This window comes from Mus caroli, unplaced genomic scaffold, assembly GCF_978045245.1.
Source record: "Mus caroli unplaced genomic scaffold, Mus_caroli_1 scaffold_15, whole genome shotgun sequence".
NCBI classification, from domain to species: Eukaryota; Metazoa; Chordata; class Mammalia; order Rodentia; family Muridae; genus Mus; species Mus caroli.
Window position 1 is genome coordinate 16,772,979 of NW_028227270.1, and position 14,567 is coordinate 16,787,545.

The 14,567-nt window shown below is 42.4% G+C and overlaps 1 protein-coding gene across 2 annotated transcripts in view; it reads left to right on the forward strand.

The window, feature by feature from the left end:
• Positions 1-14,567, forward strand: part of Cwc27 (CWC27 spliceosome associated cyclophilin) — a 201,230-nt gene that overhangs the window by 165,895 nt on the left and 20,768 nt on the right. Inside the window, exon 14 of one of the 2 annotated variants that reach the window (XM_085830866.1) lies at positions 10,519-10,677. In XM_085830866.1, coding sequence (XP_085686992.1) covers positions 10,519-10,677 — 159 coding nt within the window. Of the gene's footprint in view, positions 1-10,518; positions 11,401-14,567 lie in introns of those variants that run through there. The other variant, XM_029485019.2, reaches the window with a different exon arrangement.

A 14,567-nucleotide genomic window follows, 5' to 3' on the forward strand; every position in this document is an offset into this window, starting at 1 on the left:
TTAGAAATATACATGTTAGCATCCAAGGCTGATGAGCCCAAGTTTGTTGTTTTAAATGATGATATGCATAAAAATAAGGAATGTCAGTATTATAAAATGCCTAATTACAAAAATGATACATTTTTTGTATAAACATAGTTTGTAGGTAGTACAATTTGTCACACACATTCATATGGTAAAGCTCTAATATGATAGTATTTGGAGGTAGGGCATTTGGGGAGAAATTAGGTATTGATGAGATCATAAGGGTGAACACCCCCCACCCCCCACCCCCGCCCATGATGAGATCAGTGTTCCTATAAGAAGCAAGCCAGACTAGTCTTGCCCTCCATTCACCCACACTGTGTAAGGACATCTTAGAGCCCAAGGAGAGAGCCCTAATCAGGTGAGTGTTGGCTTCTGTCTTCAAAGTGTGGAAAATTAAATTTCTGTTTGTACACCACCATATCCATGGCATTGGGATATAGGCCAACCTGAGAAAAGCATGCATGAATCACATGGGTTACAGTTATATCCGGACCCCTTTGCCATTTACAGAAGCCTTCAGATGGCATGGTGTGCAAGCCTCACTTGTGAGCACTGTGAAGTGGCTAGGCTGGGCCTTACCATCTTCTTCCCAGGTAAGAAAGCAGGCAGGAGAAGCAGGGTGACTTCCCCACAGCCACAGTGAGTGAGCCAAGCTCAGGTCTGACCTCATTCACAAAGGTTTCCCGAGAAAGTGTTGAAGTCAGAGCAGATTTTGAGGGCCAACGCAATGGGAAAAGATTTTAGGAAGAAGTGGTAATTAAACTGGACTTTGATAGGACCAGGAAAGGAGGGGCAGAACCTTGTAGAAAAGTAACAGGGACAAAAGTGAGGTGCAGCCTGCAGAACAGTGTGCTCCTTCAAAGACTCAGATGGAAGCAACACTTGGAAACTGTTTCGTCGTGCTGAAATTTGTATTTACAAACAAAGACTGTTTCTGGCTTTCAAACCATTCCCCAAATCATTTAGGTTTGTGTTCTGGAGTCCAAAGAATGACGAACTTAAATAATAACCAGGAGCTATTTAGTTGGGTTTCTTAAGAATTCTAATAGGGAAATGGGAAGTCCTCATAACATGCAAACAAGTTATGTTGTAACAAATTATGTGTATGTTCTCAAAGAGTAACAAGGTCATTCAAACCAAGAAGGCTGGTTGAGGACACTAAGTGCATTTTCCCACACTTCCAAGCTAAGCAAACAGGAGCAGATGTTAATCTTTAAGCAGTTTAACTGGCCCATCTGAGACAGGTCAGCAGTGGATTACTATAGCACAATGTACTATCTGTTCAAATACCTTGCCTCACCTTTTTAGTACTAACTATCCCTTTTCTTTGTTAGAAAGTTTAAAGGGTGAACTGCTTGCCTGAAAATGAAGTTTATACAGTGTGTAATTGCTAAATAATTTGGAATTGAGTATTAAAACTATCAAGAAGAAAAGTAAAGAAAATCAGTATCCTAGCCAAAGGGTTTTTTTTCCGAGGTGATGGGAATCCCAGAAAATTGGACGTGTTCACAGGCACTTATCAACAGCATTTTTCTGGCCAAGTATTGCTGCATGATGAGGTACAGAGGCCAGTGAAACAGAGCCTCTGTTCTTCAGAGCACTGTGACCCAGAGAGACAGGGTTGCACCACCCTGAAAATGGCTGGAGCTATGGACAAGACTCAGGGGCACCAGGAGAGGATCTCTGCGCTGCTGGAGAAAGAGGGCCAGGCCCAGCAGGAGCCAGGGTGGTGGCACAGCTAATGGGAGGCAAAGAGAGTGAAGTCTTGGAAATACAGAAGCAGCAAGGAGGTTTCAGGGAGTGGAGATTCTCCAGGAAGCTACAAAGAGTCTGGCATATCTGAAATGAAAGATGGGGATCCTGCAGAGCATGGTGAGGCAAACAAGAGCCAGAATAAAGAAGGGATATGAGAAATTTGGGGTCCTTTTGTACACAGTAGACCAAGAGCTTTAAACCAGAAGGGCTTTCACAGCTAGATTGGCTGTGTGTTTGCAGCAGGGAGTGAGTGTGTGGGGTGGGGGGTGGGGGGGGGAGCGGGGATAAATAAATAAATATAGACATAAGACAGAGAGAGGAAAGAAAGACAGAGAAAGAGAGACCGAGAGAGACAGAAACAGGGATCCATGGACCACAATGTAAACCTTAGTAATTTGACCCCTGACATAATCAGACACCCATGCTCATAGGAGTGGTCCTCGGCCCTGCTTCTGCCCCTCAGGTGCCTTCAGCTAAATATGGCCATAGCTAGGTCCTCATCTAAGTAGAACAAATAGGAGCTGGGACTGGGCTTCCAGAAAATAAGGAATTAAGACAGTAACAGGATTCATAGTAGAAGTTGATTCTTTTTTTAAGCACTTTTCTCCCAAAGATGTACCCTTGTTGGGGGTGGGGGGGGTGGCGGGGAAGGGTGGCACACGGATTGGGGGGGAGGGGTGAAAGACGTTAGAAGCCAGTCTGGAGTGCCCACATGATCCTCCCTTTATAGCTACATTGTAATTTCTTGCACACCAGAATAAGCAGTACCCATTGTGACTTCTTACCAGACCTAGCACAGAATTCACTTTTGACTGATTCCTGAGGTTAACAGTCCATCTCTGCAAATAAAAGCCTGTTACCTCTTCCATCTAGTCAGCAGCTTACAGGTTCCTCTACCCTCTCAGAGGTTGCCTGTGAGAGGGGACTGGTCGGCTGCGGGTGTAGCTCCATGTTAGAGTGTTTACCCAGCATGCACAGGCCTGGGCTCAGCCTCTCGCTCTGCAAGGAGAAAGGGGTGGGGTCCTCTCTTCCCTGCCTTCCACAGTGCAGACACCACCAGGCAACATGGAAACCTCTTTTCTTTGAGAGCGCTCTCAATGGGAGTTCTCATTATTACCTCAATGCTGGGTTAACATTCCAAACACATTTGTCTCATGTCTGTGTGTTCTTCCAATGAACAGTTTGCTTCAGGAGACCAGAGCCTGGGTCATGATTGACTTTTTGTCCTTGGTCACTAGCATTGGCCTCACTCATAAAAAGCCCTCAAATGTCTGTTGAGTAACTAATTGAGTTTACCTCATTACCTTGTTTTCAAACTATAAATAAGGACTGGACTGTGCCCTTGGAATTGCTCAATTTGAAGAGCAGAGTAGGCACCAATAAGCTTCTTCCAGTGTGTGAGTACCTTGTCATATGAATCCAGTCTTGGGGTTGGAGAGATGGCTCAGCAGTTAAGAACACTTGTTGCTGAATCTTCCGGTAGAACTATGTTCAATTTTCTGAGGAACCACCAAACTGATTTCCATAGTGGTTGTACCAGCTTGCAATCCCACCAGCAACAGAGAAGTGTTCCTCTTTCTCTACATCCTCACCAGCATCTGCTGTCACCTGAGTTTTTGATCTTAGCCATTCTGACTGGTGTGAGGTGGAATCTCAGGATTGTTTTGATTTGCATTTCCCTGATGATTAAGGATGTTGAACATTTTTAGGTGCTTCTCAGCCATTCCGTATTCCTCAGTTGAGAATTCTTTGTTTAGCTCTGTACCCCATTTTTAATAGGGTTATTTGGTTTTCTGGAGTCCAACTTCTTGAGTTCTTTATATATATTGGGTATTAGCCCCCTATCAGATTTAGGATTGGTAAAGATCTTTTCCCAATTTGTTGGTTGCCGTTTTGTCCTATTGAGAGTGTCCTTTGCCTTACAGAAGCTTTGCAATTTTATGAGGTCCCATTTGTCAATTCTTGATCTTACAGCATAAGCCACTGCTGTTCTTTTCAGGAATTTCTCCCCTGTGCCCATATCTTTGAGGCTCTTCCCCACTTTCTCCTCTATAAGTTTCAGTGTCTCTGGTTTTATGTGGAGTTCCTTGATTGTAATAAGGACACATGCTCCACTATGTTCATAGCAGACTAATTTACAATAGCAAGAAGCTGGAAAGAACCCAGATGTCCTTCAACAGAGGAATGGGTACAGAAAATGTGGTATATTTACACAATGGAGTACTACTCAGCTATTAAAAGCAATGAATTCATGAAATTCTCAGACAAATGGATGAACCTGGAGGGTATCAGCCTAAGTGAAGTAACCCAATCACAAAAGAACACACATGATATGCACTCACTGATAAGTGGATATTAGCCAGAAGCTCAGAATACCCAATATACAATTTGCTAAATACATGAAACTCAAGAAGAAGGAAGACCAAAGTGTGGATATTTCTATCCTTTTTTAGAAGGGGGAACAAAATACCCATGGAAGGAGTTACAAAGTTCGGAGCAGAGACTGAAGGCATGACCATTCAGAAACTACCCCACCTGGGGATCCATCCCATAAACAACCACCAAACCCAGACACTATTGCAGATGCCAACAAGAGCTTGCTGACAGGAGCCTGATATAGCTGTCTCCTGAGAAGCTCTGACAGTGCCTGACTAATACAGAAGTGGATGCTCACAGTCATCCAATTGGACGGAGCACAGGGTCCCCAATGAAGGAGCTAGAGAAAGTACCCAAAGAGCTGAAGGGGTTTGCAGCCCCATAGGGGGAACAACAATATGAACTAATCAGTAACCCTAGAGCTCCCAGGAACTAAACCACCAATCAAAGAAAACACATGGAGAGATTCATGGCTCTAGCTGTATATGTAGCAGAGGATGGCCTAGTCGGTCATCAATGGGAGGAGAGGCCCTTGTCCTATGTAGCTTCTATGCCCCAGTATAGGGGAATGCCTGGGCCAGAAAGCAGGAGTGGATGGGTTGGGGAGCAGGGCGGGCGGGGACTAGGAAAGGGGATAACATTAGAAATGTAAATGAAAAAATATCTAATTTAAAAAAGAGAGAGAGAGAGAAGTCAGGCATTAGTAAGTTACATAAAATTCTGATTCCATTTGACTGATTTTTGTGACAGTGACCTATGGAACGAAAGGTCAAGCAATAAATGATAACATTTGAAACCTTAAAAAAAAAAAAAAAGAACACTTGTTGTTGTGCAGAAGACCTGGGTTGGGTTCCCAGCACCCACATATTGGTTTACAGCTAACCATAACTCCAGTTGCAGGAGAACTAACACCCTCTTTTGACCTCCATGGGTACCAGGCATCTAATGAGATGATCATGTGGGGTTTTTTTCTCCCAGTTTGCTTATATTGTAGATTATATTGACAGATTTCCATATATTGAACCAACCATAACTCCAGTTCCATGAGATCTGATTCCCTCTTCTGACCTTCATGGGAACCAGGCACACACATGATACACAGATGTACATGAAAGCAAAACATTTATACATACACACACACAATAATAATAATAATAAATAATTGTATTATTATTTTTATCATTATCAAATAAACTTTTTATTATTCATTTTTATCATTATTATCTAAAGGGTTGGCTTTTTTTTTACTCTCTCTCTCTGAAGGAACAAAGCAAACGTAAATGGAGCCTTCACAGTCAGTATGAAAGTTAAAGTTTCTTAATCTTTGGCTCTGTGTTCTGTATGTTTAAAAGTAACCAGTATGAAGTTTTTAATGACTAGTTCTGGGACCCCCTCCCATCCTTGAATAATTAAATTAGAGTCTCATAAGATGACACCTGGTAGGAATGTTTTGGTTTTTTTGAATAGCCAGCAGATTTTCACATTCAGCTTGCATCTGATGTAAGAGTTCTAAAACTACTTAGGAAATACTGCTTGTAAAAAAACAAAAATTCTGTTCCCTGAGCCCTACATTAAGAGGTGTGGGAGATGAAGAGCGGGAGGCATCTCCCCCTGAAGTTTGTCAGGGTGTAAACTTGCGGTACCTGACAGAGTGCAGCATCAGAGCGGCCACTAGTGTGTATGCTGAGTTGTGAAAGTCATGAAAGTCAACTGGAGACTCTGCAGCCTGGTAGGTGTTTCAGGGTGCTTATCATTAAAATAAAAGACAGCCCCTGCCCACAGAAGGTCAAGTGGTTGCATAGCAACCCTTGAGTACCAGGCTTGGCCAGTTCCAAAGGTCTAAAGGTTTCCTTCTCATTAAAAATTGCCATGATCAGCACTGGACATACAGCTGTGAACCAGGTACACTGTCTGAAAACCTGAGTCTCCTCACAGTTCAGTAAACAGACAATTAGAAAACAATGAAAGCTGACGAGCAAAGTACAGTCTCTGCCATAGGAAGCAACACAACACATTGGAACATCACGTGCTTCTGCCCGAACTATTTTAGTCTAATCCGACAGTAAGTCGTTCCCCAGTAGAGGTGTATGATAAGAGAAGTGAATAAGAAACACTATTTCAGAGGCTGGAAGGATTTGAGGAGGACTAATAGTTAAAATATGACAACAGTAAGTAGAATAGCAGAATGATTAAGTGTGTCGTGAGTGGGGCATAGTGACACATACATACCTGTAATCCGGCATCAGAAAGGTACCAGGACAGCCATTCAGAAAACAAAATAAATATGTTTATTTCAAGGAGAAATGTTCTTAAATTGGGGTGACTTGGAAATGAGAAGGAATGGTTCTGAAATCTTTTAACAAGAGAGCTGTTTACTTTCTCTCAGGATAAATCATTTCAGAACATTTTAATCAGAAATAAATTGCTAATGTTGGGATTGTGTACTGAGTCTAGAATTGGATCTTCTGACTTCTGCACAGATGTCACCACCATCCCATAATCTGTCTTCCCAGTTATATGAGAATTTTAATACTGTTAGCGAAGTCAGCAAAGAACACTTGTTTACTTTTGTTTATGCTTTTGCACAGTCCCACATCAAAGTAAAATTCCTTGTTTAATACCACTCAAGATAGGAAACCTCCATTCTCTGAAATGTAACTACCATCAGTGCTTTTATTTGAGAATCTGAGCCTATGCTGAAGATTGTGTTAATCAGAACTAAGTTTCTGTCTTTTCCTTCCAGTAAACAAGTTCTGAAATTCTCACATGTAAATGATTAGTGTATAATTAATTCCACAAGAATTCATTGCTCTGATTGGTCCAGTTTTATAACAGTCAACAAGTGCACAGGGCTGAGTTATTGGGATGTACAAAACTGAACTATAAGTTCTTAGTCTGCATGTGTGCCCTCACAGGAGTCTGAAGTGTGGGCATGCTTTCAATTCATACGGCACGTGATTTATGGAGGCACAGAGGTCAGGAGTTTATTATACCCAAAATCATAATAACTATTCTGTTTTCCCTTTAAAAATGAAGTGACCAAAGCATGTTGAAAGATAAATGGGTGAACTGTTTTTTGCTGTTAAAGATTCAGTATTATTGTGGAGTAGCCAGCCCTCCTAAGTGTTATGGTATTAAATCTGAAGTAGTCTGTAAGCTGAGAGCCCCTTCTTTCCTCTGGGTTTAAGATTGCTATTAATCAAAATGTTGGACCTGTGTAGTGCAGTGCGTATGAAACAAACAGTTGAAGCAGACGGCTCCTTTAATTTATGGCTTTCTGTGTTTTTCAGATTTGTGAGAGAAGGTTTCTTCCTGTAGACTTGGTTCTGTGGCTCACATGCCTAAATTTCATTTCTTATACCAGAGCCAACCAGGTCCAATAGTTGCAAGATTACCTCGTGGCATTGAAAGGAGGAAGGTACCTTTTTATGTTTTTAATTGACAACATCTGGAAAAGTCATTTTGAAGCTTGGATAGTTTCTACTGGAAATAGGTGTTATTAAAAAAAATCTGTATTGGAGGGAGAATATGGAATCACTTTTTAAACAGAACAATGAATTTGTGTAAAGGTTAATAATCTAACTAGGTAGTCGGGTAAGTGAAGCATCAACCTGGAACTATTAAATGAGATTGTTTTGAGGGGCCTGGGATTCCAGCTTAGGCACAAGCTTCCAGGTGTAAGCTGTTAAGGGCTCTCAGTGCAGGACTTGCGCTCCTGTCCTGTGTAAAGGGCCTTGAGCAGGACAGCCTTGCTGATAGATAGCTCCAATGCACTTGCTCCCCTTCCCTTCCAGTAACACACTCGAATTCCTAGAGCATGGAATTCCTTTGCAGGGTGCATGGAAGAGACATCAGAAGTGTTGAAGAGGAGGCCTCTCTTCACACAGTGCATTACTGACGTGAAAAATAACTGTCTCCCAAGGTCTTAGTCAGGGTTTCTATTGCTGTGACAAAGCACCATGACCAGAAAGTAAGTAGAGGAAGAAAGGGTTTATTATTTGTCTTATACTTCCACATCATCAAAGGAAGTAGGAGAGGAGCTGAGCAGCTGATGCAGAGACCATGAGGGTTGCTGTTTGGAGACTTGATCCTCATGGCTTGTTAAGTATACTTTCTCATAGAACTCAGGACCACCAGCCTAGGGATGCACAGTGGGCTGTCCCTCCCTCCCCCCACCAACCAAGAAAATGCCTACAGCCTGATCTTATGGAGACATTTTCTCAGTTGAGGTACCCTCCCTTCCTATAACTCTCGACCATATCACGTGTAGTTAAGACTGTCCAGCATACCACGTAAGGCAAGTTGCAGACATTATGTTAGTCTGGGACGAGGGTCAGCACCACCTTCAGAAGTAGAGGCTGTTGCTGTTCCCTGGCTTCCAGAAGCATGAGGTTGGGACTGGTAGTTGGCTTTCCCAGTGACACCAACTGTCACTGATCCAATAGACCTAGGTAAGTCATCATCAATTGGTTAGGTCCAGTTTGTGTTTCCAGCTAATCCTACTGGCTCCTTGTTTCCATGGCTATAGAAAAATCAGCCCTTTTCAATGAATTGGGCATTTTCAGAAGCTAATGCCTAAATGAACACCATAGGCAATTTAAAGCAAAAAAAAAAAAATCAGACTCTGGGAGAAGCCACATACAAATCCAATGGTTGTAAGCTGCATTTTCCAATTGACAGTGCTTCCTGGAGCAATGAAACTGTTAGAAGTCAGCTTTCTCACACTGCCTGGCGTAATCCTATGTTGCAATCAGTTATTAAAGTCAGAACAAGCAATGCATTATTAATAATATATACCACTGTGAATGTGGTTTACCTCATTTAAACATGATGTTGGTCATCTGTGTGTCACTGACACAACATCGATGCAAGCTTCCAAAGTAGAAGAGATGGAGGTGGCCATGTGCTACTGAATCTTCAGAATGACAGTATCTATAATGCTTTCTTTTCCTTACAAATCCCTTTGAGAATCTTCAGAATCTGAGCACAGACTTTCCCATACAAATAAATGTCACTCTTCATCTCTGCAGCTGCAGTGAGAAGAGCGACAGCTCCCGACAGGGCCAGCTGCCCAAATCTCTGCGATACAAATCATATGTGAGCTGAGGCAAGTCAGAGTGCTGGCGTAGCAAGGGCTGTAGGCAGGGTTGTGTTCTGTCTGCTGTTGTGAAGGATGCACTAATATGCTCATTGGATTGTTTATTAAATAGCTAGTAGAAAATTCACATCACTTGTTTGTTAAATAAAAACGGAATCTTTTTCTTTCCTATCTCACCAAGTTGCCCTGATGCCTAGTCTTTTGACCACCCCCTACCCCACCCCACCCTCCGTTTATCTCTGATGCCTCACAATGGGGCACAGCTAATCACTGGCACAGTTCCCTGCTGCTAAGGATAGCTAGCTTATGACCACTTAGGAACCAAGCACATGCTGATACTTTAAGACCAGTAAGCGTTTGTTAAAGTAGGAAGACAGGGTTGTGAGATTTGCTGTAGTCAACAGTAAGAGGAGAAAGTTAGTTCATGGAGTTACGCCAGAAATTTCATTCCTTTGTGCGTAAAAAAACTCAGCCCCTCCCAGAAGACAGCCACAATCCCACCTGAACATGACTCTCAATTACTTTTTAAACTTCTATTTGTGGATGCATACTTTTGTTCTGTTTGTCACTGCTTATTTGGTTTTCGTTAATTTGCTAATGGTGCTTGCTGGAGATTGAACCCAGGGCTTTATGTCTGCAAGGCAAATGCTCTCTCGTGAGGCAAATGAGCTATACATTAGCCCTAATATTTAAAGATTGGATTTTGTTGCTATTGTTGTTGCTGCTGCTGCTGCTGTTGTTGCTTTGTTTTTTGTTTTGTTTTGTTTTTATTGAAACCCTTGCTTTTGACCCTTTAACCCACTAAACACAGCCATCAGATAGGTCTGCTTATTAGCTGGCAGCTTGCTCCACTCCTGGCTCCCCGTGACTGAGTGTACTGCTCAAAGAAAGAGGACCAAGTTCCAAATATGGATTTAGGAGACTCCAGGGTCGAGATCACAGCCTCCCACCACGGGAGGAACTCAAAGTGAGCATGGGAGCAGACTCCTAGAAAGGCAGAGCAGTGGAGTAGACAGACTCCAGGCCTACTTTCCAGAGTTTTGCTTTGTTTCTGTTATGCAGTTCTGGGGAGCCAAGCCCAAGGCTTTGCTAGGCCAGCACTCTGCCACTGGGCAAAGCTCCTGACCTCAGCTCTGTTCTGTGGCACTGCTCTCCAGGTGGGACGAGCGCTGCCTGGCTCCCTGTGCCACAGAGAGTGGGGTAGAGAGCTTCCATAGTGGGTCCCAGGCTGAATTAACCAGGCCATCTCTTCTCCCCCTTAGGATGTCACATGTGCTCCAGTTTGAAGACAAAACCAGAAAAGTGAAAGATGCAAGCATGCAGGACTCAGACACATTTGAAATCTATGATCCTCGGAACCCAGTGAACAAAAGGAGACGGGAAGAGAGCAAAAAGCTGTTGAGAGAGAAAAAGGAAAGGCGGTGAGAGCCAGAGCGGTGATGCCAGAGTGGTGGCCCCTGTGGGGTGTCCTGTCACAGCCATGTCTGTGGAATCGGAGAGGCCGTGGGAAGGCTATGAGAGCCTATGTTCTGATTTTCAGAACAGGTCTCTCCTTTTGTAAATCGGGAGTGATGTAAGCAAATGCTTTTGGTTACTGATACATTTTTCCCTAATTGACCTTTTCTAGTACTAAATCTGAAATAAAATCAGTTTCTTTCCAGTTTAAATGTTAACCATTTGCAGATTGCATTAGCATGTCTCTGTCCCTCTACCCTGAAATGGGTGAAGGAGCCTTGTTCAGTTGTTTTATAAGAGGTGCTCACAGAAAGAATAAGAGAAACTTCCCTGATACCTTAATACAAAATCAAAATTATAAAATAAAATCATTAACATTGATGGGGTTTTTTGCATATAAGCATATAGGCCTCCCGCTTTACTTTATGAGGAGCCCATAGGCAGGTTACTCTTCACTCTGTCTAGCCTACTACCTGGATGCTCTGACTGCTTCAGGACAGTAGCACTAGATGCATGCTCACTAAACCGACAGCCTACTGCTGTGCAGCCTGCCACTCCCTGCCCTGGCCGCACGCCAGCACCAGGAGCATGTGGGTGCACAAGACCTGCGCCACCAGTAGAACTCATCAAGAAGCTAGCCTTTGACACACTCATTCACATGGGGTATTTCTGTTACCTATATTTAGTCCTAAACTCTGAGTGCTAAAATTGTACAGCAGGCAGACTGACTTCAGTCACCTAATAAAACCTCACCAGCCACATCTTTTCAGAAGAAGTAATGAAGTCTGTTTCCTCTTCCTGAGGCACTGGTTCTTCGGCACCGGCAGCAGACACAGGATGGAGAAATGCTCGCCCCTGCCTTGCCCAGTCACCACCACTATCCTCTCCAAACTATCCCACGGCCAACAAGCTAGAACCCTAGACCTGTACACTAAAGAAATTTTCAGACATTGTTCAAAATGAGTATATGCTAACAACCATCAAAGCCTCATAGAGTACAAAGATGTCATTTCCTAGTCCACTGTGGGGTATTTTATAGAAGTAAAGAGCACCTGACTCTGGACACGCATCTGAAGGGGGGTTGCCTCGAGTGGACTAGGCCCTGAACTAGATTCTCAGCATGGAAAAAAATAAGTAAGCAGAACTATATTACTATTTCTAAAAAGGAACAAACAAAACCAGATATGTAAAAATGTTAAGCATATAACAGACTATTTATATCACTATAGATATGCACATATGTAAAACAAATGTGTAAAAACATGAAAAACTAGTGTTCTCCTCTGAGGATGAAAGAGAAATGCCCAGGGTTCACTTGAGTTTCAGTTAGAAAACAGTACTCAGCACTCTACTTTACACACTCAAGTGTGCCTGAAACCACCACAACCTTTGTCTTTTGCGACCGTGACTAAAACCTGAGGTGAGAAGGAAGACAGGACTCCCAGTATCCAGAAAGTCCTCCTTTTGAATGAAGATGGAGAAAGTTTCAGAGAAAAGAGAGATGTGGTAGAAGTGCTCTGGAGCATGTCCGTCAGCTCAGAGTTGTGGACAGTTGAGGCAGGATTTGCTGACTGACTGCTCTGCTCCTGCGTCCTTTCTCCAGCAGACGACGTAAGTTTATAGCTGATGAAACCCTGTCCTACAGCGTGCACGTTTTCTTTACTCAGTTCTGCTGACAGCTAGGCGGAGTCCATCTTCGCAGACATTATGAAATGTCTGAGTCCATATGTGTTGAAACGCCATCTCTGCCATTATTCGTCTGATGTGGCCACTTCACCAATTCATATAAGCCCAGTAGAACTTACTAGTGCTCTCTGCAGGGACCAGAGAACAATTTCAGTTTTTAGAAGACAGTTTATGTTTTTTTTAATTTTTGAAATTATAATTTAATTGTATCATTTGCTTCTTTCTTTTTCTCCCTTCACACCCTCCTATACTCTCCTGTATATGTCTCTGTGTATATATACTTCTGCATATATATATACATATGTGTATATATATATATATATATATACACTTGTATATTTCTAATCATAACTTGCTTGGTCTGTATAATATTGCTTGTATATTTGTTTTTGGAGCCAACCATTTGGTATTGGATTACCAATTGGTGTGCTCTTTCCTGGAGAAGACAATTTCTTCTACTCTGAGCATTTGTTAGTTTTTTGTGTCGGGTAGAGGCCTTTGGGCCCACCCCCACCCACATTAGCATAGTGTTACTATCCTTTAAAGCTCCTATTTAGTCAGTCATATTGATGTGATTTTGTCACTGTAGCGTCTGACATGACTAGGTGACACAACCTTGCATAAAACTCTCTGGTTATCTAGTTCTTAGAATCTTTCTGCCTCTTCTTTTGCAGTGTTCCCCAAGCCTTAAGTGTGGGAGTTGTTTTGTAGATGTATCCATTGGGACTGGCCCCACAACTCTGTATTTTTATTGGCTATGATTTTCTGTAATGATCTCCGTCAGTTGCAGAGAGGATATCCTCTGCATGAGTTGAGGACTACACTTTATCGGTGGGTAGAAGGACAATATTTACAATGCAGTTGGGGATAATGCTTTTTTAATAAAGTGATGGTTGCAGATTTTCCTCCAAGACCCATGGCGTCACTAGCCCTAGGTAGCTGGCTAGGTCTCCACTACCAGGCATGGTTTCCCTCTTGTTGAGTGAGTCTTAGGTCCAGTTAGAGAGCTATTGGTTACCTCAAAGGTATGTGAGCCACTACAGCACCCTTAGATGCTGGTTTTGTAGTACATGGGCACCAGAGCTGGATAGGATTTCTGGTTGCGTCCCTCCTTTGGAAGCGTGCATGATGCCTTCTGATACCCTGAAAGAAAGATAGCTGAATGACAAAATTAAGATCTTAGTTTAGCTAAATGTTCATCTTATTTTAACTGCAAAAAAAACATAAGGTTCTGAAATATAGTAGTAACTACAATGTTGTGGGATTTCACCATTACAAATCTCACTAAATTTAACTAAATAGGTAATTTCCAAAAAGAATAAGAAACTAAGTTTGGCATTATTAAATATGTTTGCAGTCACAAAGAAATGTTTAGGCCAAGTAAATGAACTGTAGTAGTAATAATAATAGTAGTAGTAGTAGTAGTAGTAAATGAACTGTAGTAATAATAGTAGTAGTAGTAGCAGCAGCAGCAGCAGCAGTAGTATAGTAATAGTAATAACTTAAAATGTGAAAGAATATTAAAAATCGCCTTTAAACTTCACTTCATTTTTATCTTTGGGCTTAGATATTATCCTGAGACAAGGCAGCCTGTCAGAGTTCTTATACTCTGCAGTGACAACACTAGGAGAAAAACAATTGGCATTTTGTTCTCACTGTGGCAAGCCACGCCTTCTACTTTGGGTGAAGCTGGTGGCAGGTTAAGAGGTCAAGCCAGCCCTTGGGCTGTCCTTTCTCAGAGGGTAATTGAAGTTAATGTAGATCTGTCTGGGATTTTAATGTTATGAAAATGCACATCGTCAGTCACATGCCTTCAGGTTGGTTTCCTCTGAGGCCACAAATACATCTGCCCATCTAAAAATGGGGACATCATAAAACAGGTCATTAAAATGTGTGAGGAGCTGAGTGGTTTGCTGCTGTTTTTAGAACTCATTCAGTGACAGACGGTGGGCATCCTTTTCAAACTGTCACTGCCGGGGTCTTGATAAGATCGTATGTGTGAGGTACATAGCCCTGTCATGTTGTGTCAGTATGGCCTATATGGAAAGGGCTAGATAGAAGCAGAATATGGCTGAGAGACATGCTGCTTTATCTTAGTGATAACCAGAAAGACAGGGGACGTGTGAAGTGAGTTACACTGAGCGGCCTATCAGTGTGAACAATTCGTTTA